A 26,652-nucleotide genomic window follows, 5' to 3' on the forward strand; every position below is an offset into this window, starting at 1 on the left:
CATCAACCCTTTAATTTTATATAGATGTAAATAACTACCCAGCATTTCCGAAATGGAACAAAGCCTAAATCTGCCAGTGGAACAAAAATTAGCTGTTCTCAGAAATCTGTGAAAAATAAATAGCTGAGACTTTATATTATAAAATTTGTAATTCTCACTAATGCTAAAGTAGATCTGATTTTTATGAAAGGCAAACACAATTGGCTTTTTTTTTCCTAATGCCAGATATTTATTACAGATTGTTTATGAGAACACATACAAGAGTACAGACAGTCAAAGTCCTTTTCCCATATGGGAAAGAAAAGCAGCCGACAATAAAAATATTTGTTTCCATGAACAGATAGACTGTGATTATAAAATAGAATGCCGTTCTTACAGTTTTTAATTTTAATATTTTTTACACTTAAAATACCTCTTTGTACTCTGAATTCGCTCTATAAATAATGAAAAGCAGTTTAAAAAGTCTAAAATCTAAAATGTCATAACTAAAAATCACATTTGTAACTAAATTCAATGTTGTGACTTCAAAGAAAAATCAAAATGCTCTTGTGACCTTCTCTTGAGAAAGTTCTCAGAAGAAGCAGAATGGAATGAACAGAGCATTGTATATTTTTACCAGTGCATCTCCAGTATATCCAGCACTAAATATTCTATATTTTAAAGTGGTTAAAACCATCTTCTTGATCAAAAGCCCATGTAAACATAAACCTAAAAAATATCAGAACCCATGGACCATTCATTATACCAAACTGTATGGTTCATTACTTTGGAAAAAACTATTAGCAAGCCAGCCAGATTTGACCACTATAGTTTATGCTATCCAGTTTGGCTTAATTCAAGTGATATCACAAAATTATAATCCTTAGCAAACACTAATCATTATTCATCCCATTAACAAAATTAATAAAAGTAACCTTGTAGCACTAGATAAAAGGGATTCTTCCTAGCACCCTTTTGTTTTTCAGACTGCATTCAGGACACAATTTGAACCCTTCTGCACAATTTTGGTGTGAATCTTTCTTGTGCAGTCCCCATTAGACTCATTCTCCTTAAAGCCAGCATTAGATATCTGCTCCTCCACGGAAGCACTTGCAGGAACTATCAAGAGGCTGTCAAGAGGCAGAGGACGTCACACTCTCTAAGGAGCAAAATATTGCTTCCCTTGCAGATGGCACCCAGTTTTATCTCAGCAAAACACCAGCTTCTGATCAATGTTGTTAAGAAATCTTAGAGACCAACAGCTGTATGACTTGGGTTTCTGTAAATCTGACACAGTTGGAGGCAAAGCCGTAGTGAGAATTAATTTTGCCTGCCATTGTCAGCCTGGATACAAATAACTGAATACCTGGGTACAAACAGCAGATATGTGGTGCCTTCATAGCATCTCTCCTGAAATACTGTGCTCTTAGTACTGCTACCTACATGACATTTTAAAAATAAGATAGGTAAAATATTCACCAGTACTTTAGATGGTCAAAATCAGCACAAGAAGACCTAAAATTAAAAAAGACAGAAGAAACCATGACTGTTCCAGCTGGATATGCTGAGAGTAGTCAGTGCTAGTCAGGTCCTGGCTATGGGTCCTGTCCTGTGAAACAAGCAGCAAAACAATTAAGAAACATACTTTTGTTTCACTTTTCTATCCTGTTTAGCTAAGCAAAATCAACAAAGCAGTTGTGAGGACATGTTTATCAATCCCATACTCTGCCAGTCAAAATCCTCTTCTGTTAGCATCAGTTGCCTGGACTCAGCTTTGAGAAAATTTTGTTTTACTGAAATTTGGCTTGGGAAAAAATCCAAACATGTAAAGCACCAGCCAAATAAATCAGTGTTTTAGAATATTCAGTATATGGAAATGGCTGGGTTTTAGAATAGAAGCTGCTCATATTTTTTTGATAACAAACAAAATTGCTGTCTGAGCTTCAAATGTATAATTTAAAATTAAATCCATGAAGGTGGTCCCTACTTTAGCTTTTCTCTGAAAGATTCGGAAGTCTGTGAACATCAGATTAAAGTCTATCAAAAGGAGGAAAATAACTCCAGAGGAAAAAAAAAATACTTTGTTCCTGAAACACAAGGAAAAGCTTGCCTTGTATATATATAAAGAAAAAAATTGACTGTTCTTGACTGGAGGATGTTTTGGGGTACCCCTCCACTCCAAATAGATAGTTACTCATGCAAGCCCTCAATATTGAAAGCATAATCCTAACTCAGCCAGATTTATCTAGCAATAACCTCACCAAAGCATCAATCTTGCTGTGACATACTCATCTTAAGGAATAAACAGCATTTTTTTCTCTAATGCAGTAGGTTACTAACAGACTTGTTTACAGTAGTCATTGTGCAGGTTTATTTTCAAGGCTAATTCAATCCTGAGCTTTCCTGATTGAAAGTAAACTGAATCTAATCTCATTCAAAAGGTTTTATGTACAACTTTTCCTTCAGAAGACAGGAAAGTGTGAATATTTATGGCATGATATCCTGTCCCTGCTTCTCTGCTCGGAGCTGACAAATTGTTTATTACCATCTCTGGGAGCAGTGGGAAGGACAGCTCCCTCCCAAGCTGAATTGGCCATTCCTGCCGTGTACTTCCTTGAGTTCTGATCACATATTTGTTCAGAAAGTCAGAATATAGCTTTGCTGGTCAAGGGACAGGCAAACATCCAAAAAGCAGATTTCTATTTAAAATAATCCTAGTTTAGGATTACTGAACTAACAGTGATATAGACTAACAGCCATAGTATTAAGTAATAGTAATATTGAAAATTATATTGAAAGGCAGTGACTCACAAGACCATCTCAGTAAACCCTGTCCTGTAGTGCAATTGCATATTCACCCTCCTCCCTTGGGGAGAAACTCTTAATGTAAACTAGGATGTGTATTTGTTTTGTAAAAGATTCAAGTACCCAGATCAATATTTTTTAATCTTATTTTGTCAGTTTGAGTTTTGCAGAAATAGATAGATACATGAAAAATAATCTTACTATCTTATGATTTTGAGTCAAGAACATAGAAAAGGAGGGTTTAAACACTGATAAAAACACATTTGTCATCACAGCCAGTAATTGCTGCTTGAGGACTTTCCCAAACTATCTTTAATCTTAATACAATCCACCCTACTTGTTAAAATAATAATAAAATCCAGCATTTGTCTCCCCTTTTTATTGTCCTCACTGCTTTTTCCATCATCAAAAGTGAAATACCACACCTACCTTGCAAAGGTGTTCAGATCTAAAGACAACATTTTTCGTGTTGATTGTGCAGCAAATCTGGCCTTTTCCCCTTTTTAAACAGCATATTTTGACTTAACTTTGAGTGCAAGGTACCAGAAGTTGATTGTAACACTGACTGGAATGGCACATGTTATAAAATCTATATTGCTGGTTATTTTTACTGTTTATGTTCTTTTAATTTCTGCCTGACATAAAATTCAGTATGTTGCCATTTTACCTCACAGCCTCTGACTGGCCAAAGACGTCAAACTGGCTGTAGTTTGATACAATCCTGTTACCCTCAAAGGGTCTCAGCTAGCTCAGCCCTTCTCAGGCCTAGTAGGATTATATCAAGAAAGACAGGACAAGGATTCAAAAGAGGTTCTCTTACCCTTTTAGCTGCAAGTCCTTTATTCCAGGTTGATGTCCCAGGAGAGAGAGCTCCCGGGGGACAGGGGTCCCTTTTTCTCAGGGTCTCTGAGGGAGGGGCTAGCTGGCACACAGCCAATGGGGTCAGAAGGGGAAGGAAGGGTCAGACTACATGACAGGAGTTCCAGGGGTCCCTGAGGGAGAAGAAACCATTTCCCCAGGGGGATGTAACATCTCCTCCTTTTTTTGTTTAAAAAGATACAGAGAGAAATTCTCAAATTCTGTTTAACACGGAGTGTGGGTTTCCCACCACTTATGGTTGGTAGGGAGACTGGACCGCTTTAGATTTGCTAACTTTATATGGTTGACTTCTGAGGTAGAAGATATGAGGCCATTAATAGCCTTGAAAATCAAACAGCGTAGGATTCTGAATGCTATGGTTACAAGGAAAAGGATAACAAAAAGTAACAAAATTGTTTTGACTACAGAAGTCTACTACCCAGTGAATCCCCAGCCCTTGAACAGTTCCTTGATCCAATCTTCTGATTCTTGCTTCACTTGTCTAATCATGTTGTTCATGCTTCGGAGGGCAGCATGGATGTTTGGAGTTCCAGGGGTCCCTGAGGGAGAAGAAACCATTTCCCCAGGGAGATGTAACAGTAGTTCCCTGATTTTTGATTTCCTCTAAAACAAAATGAACGAATGTGATTAAGGGTTGGAACTCCTAAATTCCACAGAAGTAGGAAGTGGCAGCAGATGTCACTCAGTAAAGTAGACCATCTCAGCAGATGGGCAAATGTGAAACGCAAAGGCTTTTCCTGACATCGTTTGGTTTTAATATGATAGAAATGAAATGCCTTGTCAGTAAAATATAACCAGACAGTTGCTTTGTAGTCATTTTGGATACATGGCTGGTAATTCAAAGTCCTGCTGCCTTTGCAATATTAATTATTCTGTGCCTCTTTACAGCAAGAATACGTGTCAGACCAGCTGAACATGCCACATGCAGCTGTAGTGGCTCAGAAGTATCTGTTATTCTATTTGCAATTTAACATCAGTGAAAGATACAGGAAAACAACTTTTGGATCATTTCCAAGAATCTAGTTGATGTATCAGACAAAATTATAGACACAGGACTTCATCCCATGTTTTGGTTTTCCCCCTGTAGAGGTATGTGCTGTGTGTCTCAGAGTAGAAAAGCAGTTCTGTAGGGCTGAGAGCTGTGAATGTGAACTGCCTCAGGGGAGCTGGGGCTGCAAGCTTTGTGCTTAATGACATATGTTCCCATTAAAATGTGCAAGTTGTTCTCTTGTACAAGTGGTTAACACCTTTTTAATCAGGCCATTTATTTCTTTTTCAAAAAATAAGCAGCCTGGGTTGGAACAGGATAGTATTTTATTGCCAGCAGTGTGTATATACATTTATACATGTATTAAAATATGTATTTAAACAATTTTCAGTGTGATTGAATGTCTCTGAGACACACATAAACATAATATACTACTTGTGGTACATATAATACATACTCATAGTGTGAGCAAAGCTGTGGTCCTCACTCAGTAGTATCCTGATAGTATCAGAGATGCTGTTTAATTGAGAGCTGCTTCTCTTAAACATGGAAAGTGCATGATGTCTGCTTATGAATCTCACCAGCTTATGAAATTTTGATCTTTGGAACACAGGCTAGGATGTGTCTGTTTCACTGAGCATCGAATTTTCTGAGATGGATGAATTATCTGGTGTCTGAGGAAAAAGTGGTTTTAGTGTGTTTAATTACAACTCAGGTTGTTTATCATGTTTTCTGGGACAAATTTCTCAGTCCCGTTTTCGTGTTATTTTGACTGCCCCATACATTAAGCTCATCTTTTGTGACAACACCCAGAAGGCACCCTTTTATAAATCAAAAGTAAATATATTACCCTACCTTGCAGGGGTGCCATAAGGCTTAATTAGTTCATTTTTGTAAAGTGTTCTGAGATTCCCAGATCAGCATCAAGTGTTTGTTATTAATTATAGGATCTAGGGGGTATATTGGATGATTTCTTAATTTAATTTCCTTCAGGCAACCTTAAAGTAACTAATTTTGTAACATCTTTGTTCCTTTAAATTCCTAAATCACATTTGCTCTTGGCTCAAATAATTCTGTATATATTTTCCTCTCACTTACTGTATTTTTATTTCTGGACTTCTTTATTTATACAGTTATACAAAAAAACAGTCTTTTGCTGTTTTCCCTGTGAATTCTGCTATGTGGATTATTCTCTAATAAGAAGGTTTTGTTTAAACATTAGATAGTGGGTTTTTTCCTGCAGTTGGGGGATGTTAAGTAATTTACTTGGCTTCCCCTGGGAAATTTGCAGAGATTACATGGCACTGCTGTGATTTATCATTTCTACTTTATTTCTGACTCATAAAGCATGCATTATTTTGTGTTTACTTTCAGCAACAGATCACAGGAAATTTCATCATCAATCAAAGCACTTTAAAATGGGGAGAAGTGATAAGGTGACAAAGGCACAGTCAGCAACTGTGGTTATTGGAGAATCATTTATGCTTCATTGTGTCGTAACACTTCTCATTTTATTGCTTTCCCAGGATCGGGTTCATGTCGCTTTAGTTACTCAGATCCCAGCATCACCGTGTCCTACAGTAAGAACAGTTCTGCAGATTGGACTCAGCTGGAGAAAATTAGGTTTGTTACAGCTTTTTAATAGTTATCATGTTTTCCAGCTGAGCAGGTGGTGTTTAAACACGGCTCTTTTAAAACTTGTTTTATTTGTTAACTTTTCAGTTCTCTTTTTTCATACAAAAGATGAGGGTTAAGATTCCTGGCTAATTGCAGAACCGCCACCAGGTTTGGTAAATCACAAATTCATCTATTGAGTATGTGGGAAGTGAAGAAGAGAATCACTTCACAGTTAAAATGTAGATCCAATAACCAGCAGGTTCAGGTGCCTGAAGAAACAAAACTTTGATGACTTTTTGTATTTTAGCACCATTTTTAATGTCAGTAAGGGCCATGTTTTATTATGTTTCAAGTTCTTCTTTGGTAGAGCAAACTGTTCAATATAAACATTTTATAGTTGGATATGAATACTTGGCTCTTAATGTTCTTGTAAGAACAAAATTATGATGAATAGTGCCTTGCTTTTAGCCAACTGGCATACATGAAAACTCAAATGATTATGAACAGAAAATATAAATCTTTTCATTGCAATATCCCCACCTTTAAAGAGAGAGCCAGTGCCAGAGATGGATTTTTCTAAGAGAGCATATTTTATTAAGTAATAATAGGAAAGACATTCTGTGCAATGGCATAAAAACATAATTATACAACTGGGGAAGAAAGAGCAGTTATTTATATGTTATGCACTCATAGCATCTCAGTGTGCCTTCCTGCATTACCTTGGTGTCAGTGCTATAGGAGTGACTGCTTGAGCCTACTTTCAGTCCATTGAGGCAATTTGCAGAGCAGAAGAATCCTTAATTTATGATGAACAAGCAAAACTCTAGCTGCAAGTTGTGTATTTCAGTATCTCATCCTCCAGCTCCATGTGGGAGTAGGACTACAATGTCATTGAAACAAACGTAATTATATTCAATTTAGTAAAACAATTGGTGCTAATTCTTATCTCAGAAAAATATGAAGTGAGAGTAATTCACTGAAGTCACCTCAGAGAAACCACACAATACATTCTGTTTTTCTCACACTGATGCAAAATTACACACCTAGTCCATAGCATCAGCTCAGTTGCTCTCATAGCTCTGCAAGCCAGGAAACTTAAGGAGTTGTGAGGATGCAAACACAAGCCCTTGAGACCAAATTTTTTTGAAGTTAATGTGCATGCAGTTTGACCTCTCTTTCCTCAACTTTGATGCTGGAGCCAGCAGTAGAAAATAGGTCAGTGGAGCAGTGTCGTGCGAAGTGGAGAGGATGAATTATGGAAGGATGCTCGTTTCTCCTGTGGTCCGTATGAATTGCAGTGTTTATTCGAATGTGCTTCAGCAGATTTCACAGCACTACAGGCAGCTCCAGGGAACAGTGGGAGAATGGGGAGGGATGGGACAGGAGGGCAGCTGTGAAGAGGAGGTGTTGTATTTTGTAAGTGGGATGTCAGCTCTGGACTCCTGGGAGGGAGGGCAGGGATGTCGTGGGGAAGGCGGAAGGCTTCGGGAGAAGCGAGGGCAGCGCCCCAGAGCAGCGCTGTGCCAGAGGGTGACAGACACCAGGTTTAGCAAGTGCAGGGCAATTTGTGGGGGCACATTCTGGGTGTGAATACGGGAGAAATGCAGTTGCTTTTTGGCACTTTGCTTTGCTTCCAAAAGAGAAGCTCCTCTATTTTCTGCTATATAAGGAAGCTACTGGTGCCCTTTTTCTCTAAAAGCTCTGGTTTGTCTCTGACAAGCTATTCACCCTTCAAAGCATCACTACCACAGCAGATAGAATGTTGACTAGCTAACACCTTGCAAACCTCAGTTTCGTAACTCCTTGCAGCCTAGCTTTGAATATAGCTAATTCACTTGCTGGGTGGTTGTTGATGTTTAGCCCCACCCAGCAGCCAAGCCCCACAGAGACACTCTTTCACTTCCCCAGCACAGTACTGGGGAGAGAACTGGAGTGGTAAAAGCCAGAGAGCTCGTGGGTTGAGATAAAGACACTTTAATAGGAAAAGCAAAAACAATGCAGAAAAGGAAAGCAAAACAAGGAATTCATGCCCTGCTTCCCACGGGCAGGCAGGAGCTCAGCCATCTCCAGGAGAGCAGGGCCCCATCACATGTGACGGTGACTTGGGGGACAAACACCAGCACTCCAAACATCTCCCCTTCCTCCTTCTTCCCCCACTTTATATACTGAGCATGGTGTTACATGGTCTGCAATATCCCTTTGGTCAGTGCAGGTCACCTCCTCCCAGCCTTCCATGCATTCCCAGCTCCTTCAGGGTGAACCTCAATCCTTTCACAGCTCTAAGAACAGAGAAGAGCTCAAGGCCCTAATCATTGCCTAATGTAATGCTCCAGGTCTGACTCTCCACCCTTCATTCTCCATTTTCAGCAGCAAGAGCGAGCACAAATGGATGGTTTCTTTTGTATTGTTATTGAAGCAGAACATGGAAAGAAAGACAACCTGGCCTTCCCCATCCACGGAATTATCCTGACAGCAGGGGTGTGGGATTGGAAGGACATGCTTGTCAGAGCTTTCCTAGCTTTTCTCTTCAACCATTCTGCTTCATCCAAATCTTAAGAGACTGAGATATCAAAAGCCAGCAGACTCTTTTGACGAAGCAAATATCAAATTTTGTGAGACCTGTTTTTGTAATGAGCTTCCTTAACATTTCATTTAGGCCATACCTGCAAAATAGCTGACAATACTCAGGCTATCTGTGACAGCACTGAGCATGGACATGGTCCAGCTTTATCCTCCTGCTCTCCAAACATCTGCACTGATCTTGTTGTTGTTGTTTATTGCCTTAGCTTGCACTCTCTTGAAGCTGGGCTGCCTGTTTGGGCTGGATGTGCACTGCCTGACACAGTGGGACTCTGCCTCGGGGCAGGTATTTTCTGATCTCCCTAGAAGCTTCATCAGCATACAAGGGATGTGAGCACAACCATGTCACACCTAGTAAATGTGTTAATTGAGGGAAAAGTATTCCTGACTATGGCTTAAAATTGGTCTAATTCCCTATCATTGTTTTTCAGTGCCCCTTCCAATATCAGCACCATCATCCACATCTTGTACCTTCCTGAAGATGCGAAAGGGGAGAACGTCCATTTTCAGTGGAAACAGGATTATGTTCCTGCTGGTGATGTGTACGAAGCCTGTTGGGCATTGGACAACGTCCTGATCATAAATGCTGCTCACAGAAAAGTTGTGTTAGAAGATAATCTGGATCCTGTGGATACTGGCAACTGGCTTTTCTTTCCTGGGGCCACAGTTAAGGTTAGTCTGATTTTCCATGACTTAATGTTATTGTTACTCTTGTAAGTAGGAGAAGACAGTAACATCTAACCAAACTGTGATCATAAGGGTGTTCAGGCAACTCCATCTACTTCTAGCATTGGGTTGTTTTCAGCTTTGTTTTCACCCTTTCTCTATCCCATTGGCTCTCTAAAACAATGCAAATTTTCTGCCATGACCAAAACCAAATGGCAGTTTATACTGTCGTGTCAAAGGTCATGGAACAGAAAATGGAAAACAGCTTCCTTTTCGCAAAACAGTGCAATATTTTTGAAACAAATTCATTCTTTCTGTTAGATATTTTAAATACGTGCTTTTCAGCTTGGTCTTGTTCAGCTACAGCTACTAACTTTACAATTCATCACAAAAAAAAGTTTCCCACTTTTTCTGTCTGTGGATATCCCCTCTCCTTTACAGCATGCATTTGGGTAGTGGCTGCTTCTCAAGATTCTTTTTTTCAGTATGATCCTGTTTTGATATGTGGGATACAGCAAGATCAAGATCCCTTCTACCTTGAGAAAAACTCTAAGGAGCCCAACAAGATCTCTGTGCACAGATTACCTTCACATGCAGAGTTGTTCAGCATTTGGAAAACAGCTGGATTCTTGCTGTCTATGTTTCAAAGCAGCCAGAAGTTCAACAGCTGATGACTTTCTGGTTTCATCCTATTTTCATTCACAAAAGCAGTTTTGATGTCAGGGTTCATTTATGATGCTGTTAATGGTTTTGGCAATTGCACAGGAAACAGATGTCAAATACTGAGGGCAGTAAGAGTTTGGTTTTGGCCTCATCCTTTTCCCACAGAACCTGATACAAATGGCTTCAAATTATTAGCTTAGGAAACAAATATTCCCACTAATCTACTGATCGTAGTTTTATCTTATTAACTCTTTTTTTGTTTTTACTTAACAAGGCAAGTAGTTTTATACACTGGCAAAGTTTTTGCATGGCATTTGAGAATCAAATAATGTCTTGCGTATTTAATGAATATTACATGATTGGTTAACACTGGTTGTTCTGTCAGTCTCATTTCTGGATTTTGAAATCCAGCCCACGTATATGAAGGTGTGAAAGAAAAGCAAGGATTAATGTACCACAAGCACTGTTACTTTTCTCAGTTGCCCAAGCCTAAACACTGCTTTTCTCTTTCTGAAATATCCATAAACAACATCTAAACTTCAGCAAATAAGCTTCCTTTTTGGTTACTGTTTATGATTTTTTTGTTTGTTTGGTTGGTTGTGGAGGTTCTTTGGCAGTTTGTTTAGTTAAACTCAGCTACTGCGTGCCAATACACAACTAGGTGTTTATGAAAGACAAAGGACCTAAACCTTTGAGAGATCACTGAGAATTTCTAGACAGAAATCCCATCAAGTTCAAGCCTTATGTGTGACATGAGTGAGGTTTCACCAACCTGCCATTCCTCCAAGCTCATCTTCCATTTTAGGTACAAGTGAAATGTGCAAATGCCTGTTTCCAGCTGACCTCTGACTGTGTGTAGCCATTTACACCAGGCTGAGGTTATGTGTAGGACTGTGGTGTAGGCACACTGGATTAAGGCAGGCCTTTAATTCTCCATGGGACCCTGCCGTGTGTCTGTATTGTCACCAGAGCACTCCTTCACTCAGTTCATTTTTAGCTCTTGCTGCAGTCTTCCTCAGATTTTCAGGAACAATCCTGCCAAATATAATTTGAACAGATTTTGCAATGTGAATTTCATGTTATGTCAAAAGTAAGTCTATAAATTGGGTCAAGATTTACATCAGATCAGCATAAAACCTGTTGTAGCATTCTAACACCAAGAACAATTTTTGACTTTATTTTTTGCTTTTCATGTTTGGAATATTATATAAAAATTTACAAAATCTTTTATTATTTTCATTGAAACACTTAGCTGTAATCTTAGTTCATCACAAACATAATATTTTGTATAAGTAGAAATGCAAGATTGTATGGCATATAGGAAGGCTATAGGAGATTTCTCTATCGTAGCCAAAGTGGTTGTCATACAGAATAATATTTGAGAAACCCTTAGAGTGTTACCGGAGTAGCTTCCACCACAGATAATTATAGTTCCCTTTTTCTACCAGTCGTTTTGCTTCCCACACAACAAGAACTTGCTAAATAGTCCTGATCTTTGTTCACAGTCTGTATAGCAATTTAATTTTTTTTTTTGACCTTTTTTTTTTTTTTTTTTTTTTTTTGACATTTTTACTAAGGGACCAGCAAATTGTGGCCTCGTAGCTGTGTGCAGCTTCCTTACCAGGGGAGCAGAGGGGCAGGCACCGATCTCCTCTCTGGTGACCAGTGATAAGGTCTGAGGGAATGACACGAAGCTGTGTCAGGGGAGATGTAGGCTGGCCATGGGGAAAAGGTTCTTCACCCAGAGGTGTTTGGGAACTGGAAGAGGCTCCCCAGGCCAGTGGTCACAGCACCAGCCTGGCAGAGTTCAAGATGTGTTTGGACAATGCCCTCAGGCACAGGGTGTGACTCTTGGAATGTCCTGGGCAGACCAAGAATTGGACTTTGAGTGAGAACCTTCCAACTCAGGATATTCTATGATTCTATGAAGTTTCACTGCTGGATCATGTTACCTTTTTAACTCTTACCTATGTGTTAAAAATTCCCATACTCACTATCACGATGCAAAACTTTGTTCCAATCTCTTTTCTCTGATACCCAAGCCTGCTTGTGCCATACAAGTTTCAATTCATATCCTCTCATCCTTTCTCAAATAATGTTTTAAAAAAACTAGCCTTAAAAATATTTCTTGAGGATCTAACATGTAAGATTAGGCCGTTAGACCACTCTCTGTCCTTGACAGCAAATGACAGCAAAGTTTACATCCACCTAGGCAGATGCTCTCCTCCCAGAGGAGTGATGTCATCCTTGCTGCCCACTGAATCCCTGGCTCATCTGTGAGGGTACATCCCTTGAAGATAACAGCACTGGAGTGAAGAGTATTAGGGGGAGATTTGCAGCTTTTCATTCCTGTTTGGTGGGTTTGGATGCTGTGTTCTCAATAAACACAGTGGGAACTTTCCATTCCCAGCTTGGGAAGCAGTTTCTCCTCCTCTCCCAGTCTGCTCAAGCTTGGCCCAGGGATCTCCTTACATTTCTTGTTGCCCTCAGGAGCAGTTGCCACTCATTTGAAAGCACATGGCTGGCTGCAGACGCAGCTGGACCTGGCTACTGAAATGGGATGCAAGCTGAGAGACAAGCCATTGAGCTTGTGTGTTTTGGTTCCAAAGAAGACAGCAAAAGGCAGGAGAGACACTGTTAGCAAGGCCAAGCAGCCCTTAGGAGATTAATTGGATCCACTGGAACATGTTTATCCATGTTGGGCTGTGTGGAAAGGTGTTGAAGAGGATAAATTCCTGCCTGGGTTTCAGTATTTCCAGTGACAGCTCTGAGCATGAGCATGACCTTGCAACTGAGCATGGTTAGGAGGTTGCCCTGGTGGTTGAGGTTGCTGAAATGCGTGGAAGAATGCCGTGCTCCTGTCAATAGTGCTCCTTGGATCTCTACTCCTATCGAATATAAAAGTAATTTCAGCTTTCATTGGGCACTTCATAGATATTGTATATTTGACCAGAAATTGCTGAGCTTTGAGGTACAAGATTTGCTAGTTCTTTTGTGTTCTCTGATTGCCCTAGTCCAAAATTGGTTGCCCAAGCTCTGGAACTCATTTTGAGAAGGGAGACAACCTCAGAGTTTATGTTTCTGCAGTGCTTTGATTACACAAAAATAACATTGAGACCAAACCACCTGTCTCTGGGATTTTTCCACATTGGGAAAGAGCAGTATGAATTATTACAGGCACCAGAGTGACAATGTATTTGGTCGTGGTATGTTAACCCAGTGACACTGATCTTTGAGAAGAGTCGAGTTACAGGATTGCTGTCTCACAGCAGTTGCAGCCACTCTTCACTTGGGGGCTGGAGATTTCCATTCATCTGGACAGCTTGGTTTGTTTGGTCTGCAGGGTTTGGGGGCTACACGTGAGGCTGCTGGTGCTGAGCTCTGTGTGTGCAGCCTGGCATGGGATGGGGCAATGTGGGCCAGCCTCACTGAGCAGGTTGGGTTTAGGACTAAGGAATGGTATCTGATCCATGTTATTTACTACTGTGAGCATGACCAATAAATCCTGAAAATGTTGCAATCCCAGTATCCTGATTCAGTAAGTCCTTGAAATAACAGGTCATCACATTCAGCTCATTTTCATTTCCCAGATATGCATGCCAGTGTAGCAGAAGAAAGTTGTATAAGAAAACAGCGGGAGAACTAAACATTCACACTCAGAAAAATATGCCAAAAATATGTGTAAAACACTGTGACCTTTTACCACACCCTGAGCAGAGCAGGGCTGTGCACATCCTAGATCTGCAAGTCCTTCCTGAACCTGCGTTGTTGTGTGCTGCTGAGCAGAGAAGACATGAACACAGGGCTGGGAATTTGGCAAAAAAGAAAGGTTGATTAAGCTATTCGATCCTCCCTCGTTCCAGAGTAGATTTCCAAATGTCTGAATACTCTGTTAATTAATGGAACAGCTTTGGATAGTCTTCTTCTAAAACAAACATCCTGATCCATATATATCTATATATCTATATGTATATGTATATCTATATCATCTATATATATCTATATATATCTTTTGGGTTTCTTTGTGCTAAAAGGAACAAGGTTTTTTTCCTTTTCTTTTGCCTTATATTGGTCAAAATTACAAAGATGTAGATTCTTCTGATGAGATTCCTTTGTTTTTTGAGTAAGATACAACTAGTCAGTATTTGGTATGTGGGCCAAACCCTACTTTCTAGCCAGCTGCTTTGCCTCCCAGGAGCCCTTATCCACGGCATCTTCCTGGGAAGAGACAGGCAGACTTCCTGCTGCACCTCATCTGAGAGACACTCCTGCTTCTCTGTGGGTGGAAGAAGGAGTGTGAGAGGGGAGGAGAGTTGAAGAAAGCAATGCAGGGTACACAAAACCTGTCAACTGTCTCCCTTTAAATAATGGCCATTCTGAGCTGTGCCCTTGAGGAGGCATTTGTATATCCATAGGGCTGGATCTTGCCCATGGATGGAATTGCTCTTGCCTTTTTTAATTTTTTTCTTTTTTTGCTAGTAATCACACTTGTAATTAAAACAATAATACTTAGGTACAATGCCTAGGAGTTCATTAGAACTGACAGGTGGTTGGCTGTAATGCTGTGAGTCATTTGGGCAGCTGGGAATTGATGTTGGGCAGCAATGCTGAACCTACACCTTTCTCCATGCCAGTTCCCCATGGCTTGGAGGTGTTGGGAGGGATGGCAGGGAGCCAGCATTCGCTCTGAGCTGGCGTCAGAGCACAGGGGGTCTTTCCTGCCTCCTAGCTGGAAAGGATTTGATCTTCACAGGTCACTGTGAGATGCACACCAATAAAAACAACACGAATTCTCCCATTAGATGCCAAAGAGTAGAAACAACTTTGCTTGATTCTTTCTCACTCTGATTTTACAGTGGTGTAAGTGTACACCATTGCTTTCAGAAAAGCAGATGATGCTCAGGGCACAGTGCTCCAAACATCAGTAGTTCCCAGTAGCGTGGAGGAATAGTTCAGATCATGCCAGTTAAATGACTCATTAAGGAAACTGGTCATCTCCAGAGTGATCAGTGTTGTACAAACATCATGAAATGTCCTAGAAAACTAAGAACCATAGGAATCAACAAATCAGTCATAAACAAGCAGAGTGTTTTGAGCATTAGCCTTTGAATAACAGTCCATAATTGGAAATGATGAGTGAAAACACACTTTATAAAATGTTTCTTGCTACATCACAGGACAAGTTTCATTCCTTTGTTTTGGAAAGGGAAAGTGCACTATAACCCTCTGTGCTCCTGGTCTGCTTGTGCAGCCAAGGTTTTTGTTCTGTAGTCTACATTAAATGATGTAAAAATGTAGCACATGGGAAAGACTAAAGCTCTGTTTTTCTCACGGGAAGGTATTCTAATAACATTGTGTTCTTTCCTTTGGCTAAAAAAGGCATTTCAGGCCAGGAGCATTAACAGCCAAATCCACAGAATTTAGAATTTGAAGTTGTCCCTAAATTCTGTCACCACACCTTTGCTGACTGGGACATTGCATACAAAGTATGATTTTATCAGGAGTTAATCTATCCTTGTATCTGCTATCAAGTCAAAATTTTAAAATTTTTAAAACCTGCATGTCTCATTTCGAAAGACACAATATCTAATTTATAGCTCCATTGACAATGCTGCTTCAATTAATTTTCTTCATCTTTCTTCTTGTTTCTCTGCTTCTTATTACTCATCTGTTTGCCTTGCCTAGATTTTAATTAAAAAACCTCTCCTCTCTAAGGAGCAATCTGAAGTGGCAAAAATAATCACTTAAAATATTACAGTCATTAAAAAATTGGCTGCGGTCAAAGCCACGCATTTTCAATTTGCCGACAAATGATATTTTGGTTTCTTTTTAAAGTGATTTTGTATTTGAACAGCATACGCCAGCCAGCCTGGCTACCAGAGATGCTCCTCCAGCTGGGTGGGCTGCGTGACAACTCCTTAATGGGGAAAATTGATGGCCCTCTGCTTGTGTAGAGGTGAAGGCATACTGGGCAGATTTCTTTCCATCTGCCGTCAGCCCTTTGCAAGCTGGCACTGCCCAAATGCCCAACACATTCATTCCAATGCAAGAAGTGTCGCCAAAAAATAAATTGTGAGGCTACAGCTGTCTGAAAGAATCATCAGGGCCATTAAGCCCAGGGGAGATAATATGAAGAGGAGCATCAATGTTCGTCACTGATAAAAAGCTAATTAAATGATGGTAGAGATGACTGTGAATGCTTTAAGGCATAGAGGTGAACAACATTTTCATGGGAGTGCAGGAATGAACCTAGGGAAGATGATATGCAAGACCTCAGCCAAAAATCTGTTACACTGAGGAATTTCACACTAGTGTTTCCTGTTGATGCTTTGCCGAATGGCACAGTTGTATCATTTAGTTGCCCTCTGTTCTACTCTCCAAGTAAAGAAATCCCATATTGTAAAGCCAAGAGGTATTTATTGATTCACAAGTTTGACTTGAACAACCCGGACAGAAGCTGGCTTGGATGAACTTCAGTGCTTCTGTTTACATTCCTAATATTTGGCTTTTGAGTTTCTAAAAATCTTCAGGACTGTGTCCTTAGCTGCAATTGTGACAGAGGCTAGTCTGGCTGAGGCTTGTGCTGCTTCCCATTGCAGGGTGAACTGGAGATCTCCAGATCCTCCTGGCCAAGAGGTCATGCTGAGGGTAGCTGACATCTCCTTATGTGGTGCTTGCATGCAGTCTTTAAAAATATGGAGATTGTTCAGACATATTACATGGTGTAGGAGCCCAGATCTCACCTGGGGCCCTTAAGCTGTTTGGATGCTACAGAAAGTTGTTCATTATTTAGTTATGAAACCTTAAAGAGGTCTAGCTGTAAAGTGCCTGCTTCACCAAATCTGACTTTCTGCTTTTGTTGACCAATGGTTTGACCAGACATAATTTAAACAATTCTACGTCTCATATGATCAAGAGGCTTTCCTAAAAGAACCTAAAATCTAAGAAGTATAGTGTAGGATAAAGAGTGTGACATGCTCTTGATGAAAGTCTGATTTTACAACCATGCATTTGTCTCTCTCCCATTAACTAATGTCTTCATAATGTGTTGTAGAAATCTCATATGAATTAGTAATACTTGCTGGGTCTTACAGACAATTTGGCTAAGAACTGTATTGATAAACTGGAAATATTCATAGGCAACAGCAATTTTAGAGTGAAAACATATTTTTTGTAGTTGTGGTACCAGTGTAGCACCAAAGAGGCCTGATCAAGGAATGTACCATCGCTGCTTCTCCATGTACAAACCAATGAGATAGCCTGTGTCCCAGGACACTGCCATCTAGTTATAAAACAGGGAATGAGCTGGGAATGGGGACATGTGGGAGTAAAAGAAAATGCTGCAGGAGGGGAGAATGCTCATCCTTGTCATCAGTGCACTCTTCAGTGTAATCACTGACAAGGCATGCTGAAGAGAGCACTAAGGAAGTGTCTGAAGGAAATCATGTGGGAATTTGACAAGAGCAGTGGGCAGAATGGGCAAGGGCATGCAAGCTTGGTTCCCTCACCAGCACACATAGTGACAAGCACACAAGGAAAAGTGGCCCATGAGATGGGGCATGTAGGAAATGCTGGAGGCAGGTGAGGATGAGCCATGCAGGGCCTTGAAAACAGGGAAAAAGCAGTGATACCATAACTATCCAGTCAACAAACTTCAGAAACACAGCAAATTCAGAGTGAAGATTAGATTGAAAGTAAATCCAAGAATGCTGAGATTCAGGAATACATCCAGCCAATTTTCATTTTGCTCTATTCTTGCAGAGCAATAGCTTAACAATACAGCTAGTGAATAAGGTAGTGCCAGATTAAATTATTTGTTGGTTTTTCGGGTTTTTTTCTCTTGGGATCACCACAGTCTCTGAACATAACCTGGCTTCTTGCCATTTGGCCACAGGCAGGGGTTGTTTATTTAGGAATACAACAGTTTGCTTATGGCAGGCTGATAGTCCCATTCCAGTTGCAAACAATGGGAAACAGCTACTGTTGTGAAGTGGCTTCATTCAAGAGCCTGTGTCTTATGTTCTATTATGTATGTGATCTGGGAGTAAACTTTGTTAAATGATGTTTATCAGATTTGTCAAGAAATTATCCTTTAAATTACCTTTTCCTCACAAATTAGTTTCTGTTTCAGTGTTGTAATTTGCACGAGGATTAAATCTTCCACATACATTTAATCCCGTTTAAACTAAATTGAACGGTGCGTTAGTTCTGGACCTACAGCTGATTCTTCCATGGTAACAAGGACAAATACTATACAAGATGTTTTCATTTGGCCCTTTTAGTTACAAATTTTGCATAGCAAGGTAATTTCCTTTTATTTTATAAATCATTTAAATGCAAATTAAAATTAAACAGAGAACAAATTTAATCTGGAATTCATTAAAGAGGACCCTACAATTATGTAATCCACAGGATCTCCAGTTTAGGAAGAACTTAATCCAGATAGTTTTAAAACTCAAAAAAATTATGTGTCCATTCCACATTTTTTACCTCTTGAGACTAACAAAATAAACATTTGTGAAAAGTAGACCTTAATACTGGAAGCATGTAGACTTCCACCACAAGTGTAAAGCCTTTAATTTGGGAAAGAGATAACACAATGTGTAAATTGTATTTTAGGGTTATTTTTCCTAAAGACTTGAATTCAAATCTTCGTTAGAACTCAAGAGAAATTGAGTCTCATGGGTTCAATTCCATCTTTCATCTCTTCAAGCCCTACTGCAAACCCACAAAATAATCCAACACATTCAGCAGCCTCCTGGATGATGAACAAGACTGACAAGGTAGCTGGGGGCACGGCTGGTGAGAGACCATCCCCTGCAGAGGTTCTTTTGCTCCTGGAAAATTTGGCTGAGTGGTCTTTGAGGATTTTTTTCCCCCTCAGGAGCCCATCAGGTAAAAAAAAAAAAAAAAAAAAAAAAGGCAGTAAAAGCAGTGACAGATGCTTGGAAAGTTAAAACAAAAAATCTGAGGCTGTTGGTTATACAGGCGAGGTAAACGGGGCAGGTGGGAGAGAATAAGATCATGAGGGGAGGAGCCCTGGCCCTTGCTTGGGCAGCTCAACTCAAGGAGCTCATGCACATCTGCTTCTCCCATGGGCAGGTGTCCCAGGTCCCCGAGGCTGGCACTGGGGCAAAACCATGAAAAAAAACTGGGGCAAAACCAAGAAAATGGTGGCACTCCCTCTGAACTTCCTTAAAAGCCATACCTGTGTTTTGGGCATATTTCTCCTTCTCACCCTTTTTAAAGGCCATCAAGATCATGAGCTTGTGTTACATGTTTCATAGATATTTAGGATAACGGGGGAGTTAAACCTCAGAAACTTCTCTTCTGTGTAGCTGTTTCACATGAGCCAAAGCTGGCATGAGCAGATTGTGATTTGAGCCATACGTTGGGTGGTTCATTAACACATAAAATATGCATAAAATACATATTCATAGATACTATGGAGCTGCGTATAAATGCATAAATATAGCTTTATAGAACTAATTAAATAAATTATGATTTTGAGTTTCTGTAAAGGGTTGATCACACACCACTCCATAAATAATTATTTATAGCCCCTCACCAAACTGCCCATTTATTTATCTTGACAACCTAAATGAAAACTCCATTCAATAAATATTCTGCTAGAAAGCAGAAGGATGTACAAATATTAAAAGATAATGGAGTTGTATCTGGTTGTGTTTATTTTAATAGATGGTTTTTATCAGGCAAGAGATTACTAAGTACATACCCACTATCAAATACATACTTACATATAACTTAGCACCAGAGATATAAGTCGGACTTATAGAGGATTTTCCAATGCTTGTATGTAATTCTAATATCTAGCTCAGTAGGATTTATCTATTTGTTTCCTAAGATGAAGGGTTATGTATAAATTTGAATAAAGTTTTAGCCTGAATATTTATTATTTATTTTTAGTGTATTTGACTGCCTGCAGATAATAAGAGTTTTGTGGCAGATTGATTGACAGATAAAGGATACTTTACTAGTGTTTGGCAAATGAAGAAAATTCTGAAAATCAAGAAGCACAACAAACAAATTTTTCTTAAAATTCTGATTATAGCGATACTGATGAGTGTGACAGTTAAAATCAGTAAACAAAAGCAATTTCTCAGTCAGCTATAAATAACTGCATAGTACAACTGCTGTTTTTCAAAGAGGTTTAAAACTGTCTCATTAATTTCTGCGAGTTATAATATATTTGATGTGTAAATTATTCTTCCTTTTCAGTGGCCTGTATGGTGTACTTTGTGTATGCTGCAATAACAGACCAAAGAAAAAGGAGACTTGTGACAAAATCTAATTAATTTCTGTGATAAATTATCAACACTTCAAGATTTTTCTATTGCTTTGGCCTTTCTTTGGAAAAAAACCCACTTTAACAGCAATTTGTTTATTTTAGCAGTTGAAACAGTCTTTACATTTTTAAAATGTGTTATATTTTTATGTGATATTTAATCTGTGTTAATAAACATAGAGCTGTTGTCATTCAAGTGTAGACCAGGAAGTTTCTATACAAAAATCAGACTTCAAGTACTCACAGTTTTTTCTAACAACGTGTAGAAATACACATTGTTAGAAATGTGTATTTCTAACACATACAACCTCTAGAAATACAAAAATTACTTTCCTCTATATAAATTAATTGCTGAGGTATTGACAACTATACTTGAAAATCATCAATAAAATAATTTCAATTATGTCACTTTATTGCATTGATAAATAAAGTGTTATAGAATATGACAAAATGTGTTATTTTCTACTTTCATTATAAAACCCATAGACAAAGATGTGCTGAGCAGTTTTCATTTCTTGCCCCACCTTTCTCTTTGTTAAAAATCTAATTATTCCCCTATGTGACACTACCATGACCTTTTTAAGTGCAGAAGATGTGATTGTCATATTTTCCCTTGGTGCGTTTTGAAGGGGTTCAGAGACAAGAGGACCCTGTATAGATGATACTGAAAAGGTCAATGGAATTTGGCATTGTTGTACCTCTTTTTTGAAATACTGAAATGTTGTAAGAATGCAGAATTATTCTAATTAATAATTACGAAATTCAGCTTCCATTTTTAAGAATAGCAAGATCACACATACAGAATAAAAGAAGTGTTTGAGAGAATTATTATTTTTATCAGTGTTTTTTGTAAAATGAGCAATTCAAAAACTGCAAAGTGCTCAATTTGCATTAAGGTAAGTCTTCTTTAGAAGCTTATTGTACCTGTTTCTGCCTCACAGATTTGGTGTCAGACTGTCATTTTATCAGACACATGAGAAGGTAAAAAGTAGGATGGGAGAAAGAGGAAAATCTGTACTGTGCCTCTCCCATGCACCTCCCAGCCACCTTCCTCCAGGCCAGTACTCCTGGAGAGCTGTGGTGGTCGTGGCGTGTTGGGGGAGACACGTGGCATCATTTGATGGTGCTGAGGTAGTGTGTGCAGAAGTGCAGTAGGAGAAGCAGACACACTGGTTTGGGAGCAGCCTCAGGATCCCTGGGATTGCTCTATCACAAGAACTCATTGCCTCTAGAGCTATTTGTTATGCAATTCAGACTAAATATGGCAAACACAGCTTTTTCACTCATACACTAGAGGCTCAAACTTTACTGTATGGCAATGCATAGCAATTTAACACACAAATGCCTCTTCTGGAAAAAATTCTAACACAGAGATCTGACATGTTTCACAGCACAAAACTCTTACGCCTACAAAATCCCCATAACAATATTTGATATACTACTGAAATTATTTGCAGACACAGTTGTGTGTGGGCCGGACATAAGGGTGATACTTTAAAACAGGAATAAACACCATGACTTTTCAGTGCAAACACAGTCTTACCATGGTCTGTAGTGGGTTTGTAGGGAAGCAGGTACAAGATTAGGACACAGTAATAGTTGAGGCGGGACGAGAAATGCGCAAGATGACCATCTGGTTTTTATTTAGTTTCAGGCATCAGTGAGTCCTTAGATAGAGTGCAGCTCATGCTGAGATCTGACAGTGTGTGAACACTGTACTAACCCCACATAACCTCAGCTTCCCTGTGCTCCTTCTGCCCACAGCACAGCTGCCAGTCCGATGGGAACTCCATCTACTTCCACGGGACAGAGGGCAGCGAGTTCAACTTCGCCACCACCCGGGACGTGGACCTCTCCGTGGAGGATGCCCAGGAGCAGTGGGCAGAGGAGTTTGAGAACCAGCCCAAAGGGTGAGTGTCCCCAAAGCAAGCAGGGCCCTGCATCACTCCAGGGATGAGGGAACAGGATAAACAGAGAACTGCATTTTATCTTTGCTGTGTAGTCAGGGAAGATTGTGGCTAGGATAAGCAGCAATACTGTAAATAGCACATGATTGCAGATTTTAGGAAAGAACAAGTCTAGGAAGTCCAGGAGGAAGTTTGTCTCTTGACCATCCTGTCACCACTGTTTTTAATGGGAAAAGTTGTGTTTGTGACCTATGTAGCCATTCTAAAGAAATGATGGTGATCCATTTTTTTTAATTCACACCAAAGTGTTGTTAACAAACTCATATCCATATGAAATCGAATTCCTTGAGAAATTCATCCCCTCTGGATCACTGCTGCGAGCCTCACTTTATTTAGAGAGAGCTCCTGCTTCTGCAGATGCCTGTAGGTGCTGGATGAGGAAGAGGAGGAGGAAGCGGAGGCAGGAAACCAGTCCCTTCTCATCTAGCAGTACCAAGAGCATAGCCATACCTGTTGGGGAAGAGCTCAGGGTCTGGCTGATAACCTACTATTTCTACTTTGAATATATACTTTGTGATTTAAAGAATCCAGCAGGGACTGCTGCAAGGACACAGAAAATAAACAAAACTGTCTAGAATAACAATATTACTACTCTTACCAAAACATGAGTGAGCTTTACAAAATGTGTCCTGATTAAGAAGCTTCATTTTATCTGCGTCATTGTATAAATTCTGACAAAAAGAAAATATCCTCAATAGGATCTTGATTCTTTGCTATTAAAAAAAATAAAAATCGTTGGCTGTTGTAAGCCCAGGGCAATGAGAAACATACACTGCTAATTTATGGGTCTCCACTGAATGTTGATTTTAACCTACAAAGTACTCCAGATCATTAGCAACTGATTCAAGTGCTGCCTATGCTGTGCTGAAAGTAAAGAGCACCTTTTAAGAAATACATGCTAATATGTCCTGTGGACACATGGTATATTTAGGGTTTACATAAAAAATACTCACTGTGAACTCTGTCCCAGGTCAAATAATCAGCCAATGGCAGCAGGTGCTGCTTCAGACAAAGGGAAGAAAATGAGCTCGTGTGTGTTGTGCTCTACGTGACCACATGGGACACCTTTGAGATGTGCTCTCTGTCTTTTTTCCATCCTGAAAAACCAGGATGGGAGTGCTATCTGTGGACACCTGCCCTGCCTGTAGACTGTGTTTCTACACAGCTGGGTATTTACCTAAGATAAGCTGGGCAACTTGCAACCCTGGTTAGCAAACGTACAGTTTCTTCTAAATTAGGAAAATGACACTTTCCCTGTCACCTGCTGCCCAGGTCCAACTGCAGGTGGCAAGGGAGGGTGCAGCCCTCCTTCAATTCTGTCACTCTGTGTCCCAGCAACCAGGTCCTGATCTGCCCCCACTCTGCCAGCCCAAGGCCACACAGCCTTTTCCTATTTTTTCCTTTAGAAATCTTACTCTATATTAGAAACTTCCTTCTTTCTATTGTTCTATAAGAATGGAGATTTAAATTGCATGCTGCTGGAAATAAACACCAAACTTGGATGATGTTACGGACTACATTCTAATCATATAAAATTGTCACCACTGCTGTTCTTCTTTTCAACATTTCTCTGGAATTCATGTTGGGAGCTGTGTATAAACACAAATACATATGAGTTTCCTTAATCATTTCTTAGAGAAATGTTTTTGAATCCTATTTAAACTATATTTGAAATCTATTTTACTGTAATCAAACAGTTAAAGAACAACATGTACCTGAGAGAGAGCCTACAGGAAGCTCTCAGGCACCACTTTGTCATATCAGCTGGAGCTTGCCAGCTCTCAAGGGGAAGGCAAAAGCATCCCTCATAAGGGAGAGCAAAAGGAAGCTCAGGTTTAGGGGTCACCACCACTTTCCTCTGCACCAAATGCTCTTGGAGATGAGGGCAGAGGAAACCATCACTGTTTTAATAAGATTGGTATTTTTTGTATGTACTGCCTAAAGTGGGAGGCTATGTATACATGGCTTACTGTTGTAAGTACCACATATATTTCCACTATCATCTCTTTTCTTGGGTGAATTAGAGCCTGATCCTAAAAGTGGACAGAGCCCACACCAGGCTGCTTAGCAGGCACACTGTTGCTTCGGACCTCCATGTTCTGTTGGTCTAGTTCAGATCCATAAATCACCTGCTTTATAAAGAAGAATTCCAAGAGTCATGTGAAGGATAAATTAATTCAAATGTAAATGTTAACTCATGCCATGACCCAGGATCCTTCTCCATTTTCTTTACAGGCACTGTGTTGATGTACTTCTATTAAAGTGCCTTTAAAAAAAAAAAAAAGACGTAGAATTCTCTGGTTTTCATTTCTAAATGCTGCCTAAAAGGAGAGCATCCCTGGAAACATCCATGATCTGCATCATTCATGACCCCGAGCTGTTTTGTGGGTCACTACAGAGAGTGTTTTAATTGAGCTAAATAGAGCATACAAAAGATCAATGGAGCATTGTGAGGGTTTTTTTGTGTAAGTTAAAGTAGGCACAACTGTTTAATTCTGTACTTGCCTTCAGCCTGGGAGACCCATTTTCAAAATTCTGTTTTGATTATATTGCACATTAGCTTTAAAAAAATCTGCACAGTAGAATTAGGGTTAGATTAAACTGTGCTTCCATTAAAATATTTATATTTATATCATAAAGCTTTTCAGTGATGTTAAGCTCGCTAATTCCTGTGTAAATGACTGACAGGTTTAAAGCAGGATTTCCAAACAAGCATGTCACCAGTCTGTCGCAGCTTAGGTCCATGGGGAAACTGGCAGCTTTTAAGAAGGTCCTAGAAATGTATTTTGAAGTCATTGTAATGGTTAAACTAATAAATAGACTGTTTAGTTCTTGAAATGACAGTTTTTGAGACTGTGGTATGGCACATACCTGTTAGAGATTGTCTCTTGTGGAAGGAGACAGGAAAAGACTTTGCCTCCCACAAAGCTTTCTGAACTTGCATGTTTTCTCATTCCTCCTGAAATGTTTGGATTTTCAGGATTTAGTGATTCTAAATAATTTCATTGTTTTACCAGCCTTATAATTCTTAAATACTTAATTATTAATTAGGTCTTCGACATGAGTAATAACAATGTATCCAAAGTTTTGTAGACCAAAATAATGCACAAGTATTCAACACTTTCTAGTATTTCAAAACATAGAGAGTTTTGAAGTAACCCTCACTTTCGTTATAAAAATGTATTTTCAATGTACAATATTTAATTGGAAAATTCTGCTGCAGCTCTTTTAATTATCACTGAATAAAAATAAGATAAAATGTTGCACAGAAAAACTGAGAAAGATTGTATCATCACATATTAGAAACACAGCAGTCTTTTTTCATACTCTGTTCATGTGTTAGTTAAAAACTGTAACCCTAAATGCTCAAAAATATGAAAACAGACCATTTTCAGCTATTACCTACATATTTAATATTTGTGTAGCAGATATGGTGGACATGTGCCTTTTCAAGTTTCATTGATCTATAAATCTTTTATTATGCAAAATGAACTAGAATGCATTTATATTTTAAACATTTTAACACCAGAAAAAATAATGAAGATGGTAGAACAATACAACACTACATATTTGATAACAGCTTTCATTAAAAGCCTCAATTTTTTATTAATTAATGCATTTCTTCCAAATTCTTTTAAATATTTATATTAACTTCGCCTTTGTTGAGTCAAATGAGTTTAAAAGCTAATATTGTATATGTAAGTAATGGCATAGAGATCACATTTGAAACACTGTGGGGTTTTTGTCCTCTGTAAGAGTAGAAACAGCTAATTTTGCAAGTACAAATGAACCCCTATGGCATGTTTTGTATGAGTTTATCAGTTGTGTGCTGCTGCACTTTCTCCACTATGGTTGGCCTCTGCAGGTGGGACATATTTGGAGCTGTCATTGGTACTGAATGTGGAACCCTGGAATCTGGCTCAGCTATGGTATTCCTCAGGGATGGAGAAAGGAAAATATGTACTCCATACATGGACACCACAGGCTATGGGAACTTGAGATTTTATTTCAGTATGGGTAAGTATGAATTACTAACGCAATACAAGATGTCAAGCATGTGAGATTTACATTATGCAGTGCTCCACAGTTTAACAAATCTCATGTAGGGAAGCATCTTCTTGTCTTGTATGCACTAATTTCACTCAGTGCCCCTTAATCCATACTTAGAAGAGACAGTCATACCTTTGTCATCTTTGGAGGTT

At 39.3% G+C, this 26,652-nt stretch overlaps 1 protein-coding gene across 1 annotated transcript in view; it reads left to right on the top strand.

Moving 5' to 3' along the window:
• RELN (reelin) overlaps positions 1-26,652 on the top strand; it is a 277,609-nt gene that overhangs the window by 142,482 nt on the left and 108,475 nt on the right. The window contains exons 9-12 of the mRNA XM_063396915.1: positions 6,178-6,274; positions 9,280-9,520; positions 22,248-22,393; positions 26,316-26,467. Of these exons, the coding sequence (XP_063252985.1) occupies positions 6,178-6,274; positions 9,280-9,520; positions 22,248-22,393; positions 26,316-26,467 (636 nt within the window). The remainder of the gene's footprint in view (positions 1-6,177; positions 6,275-9,279; positions 9,521-22,247; positions 22,394-26,315; positions 26,468-26,652) is intronic.

This window comes from Prinia subflava, chromosome 4 (assembly GCF_021018805.1).
Source record: "Prinia subflava isolate CZ2003 ecotype Zambia chromosome 4, Cam_Psub_1.2, whole genome shotgun sequence".
Classification (NCBI taxonomy): Eukaryota; Metazoa; Chordata; class Aves; order Passeriformes; family Cisticolidae; genus Prinia; species Prinia subflava.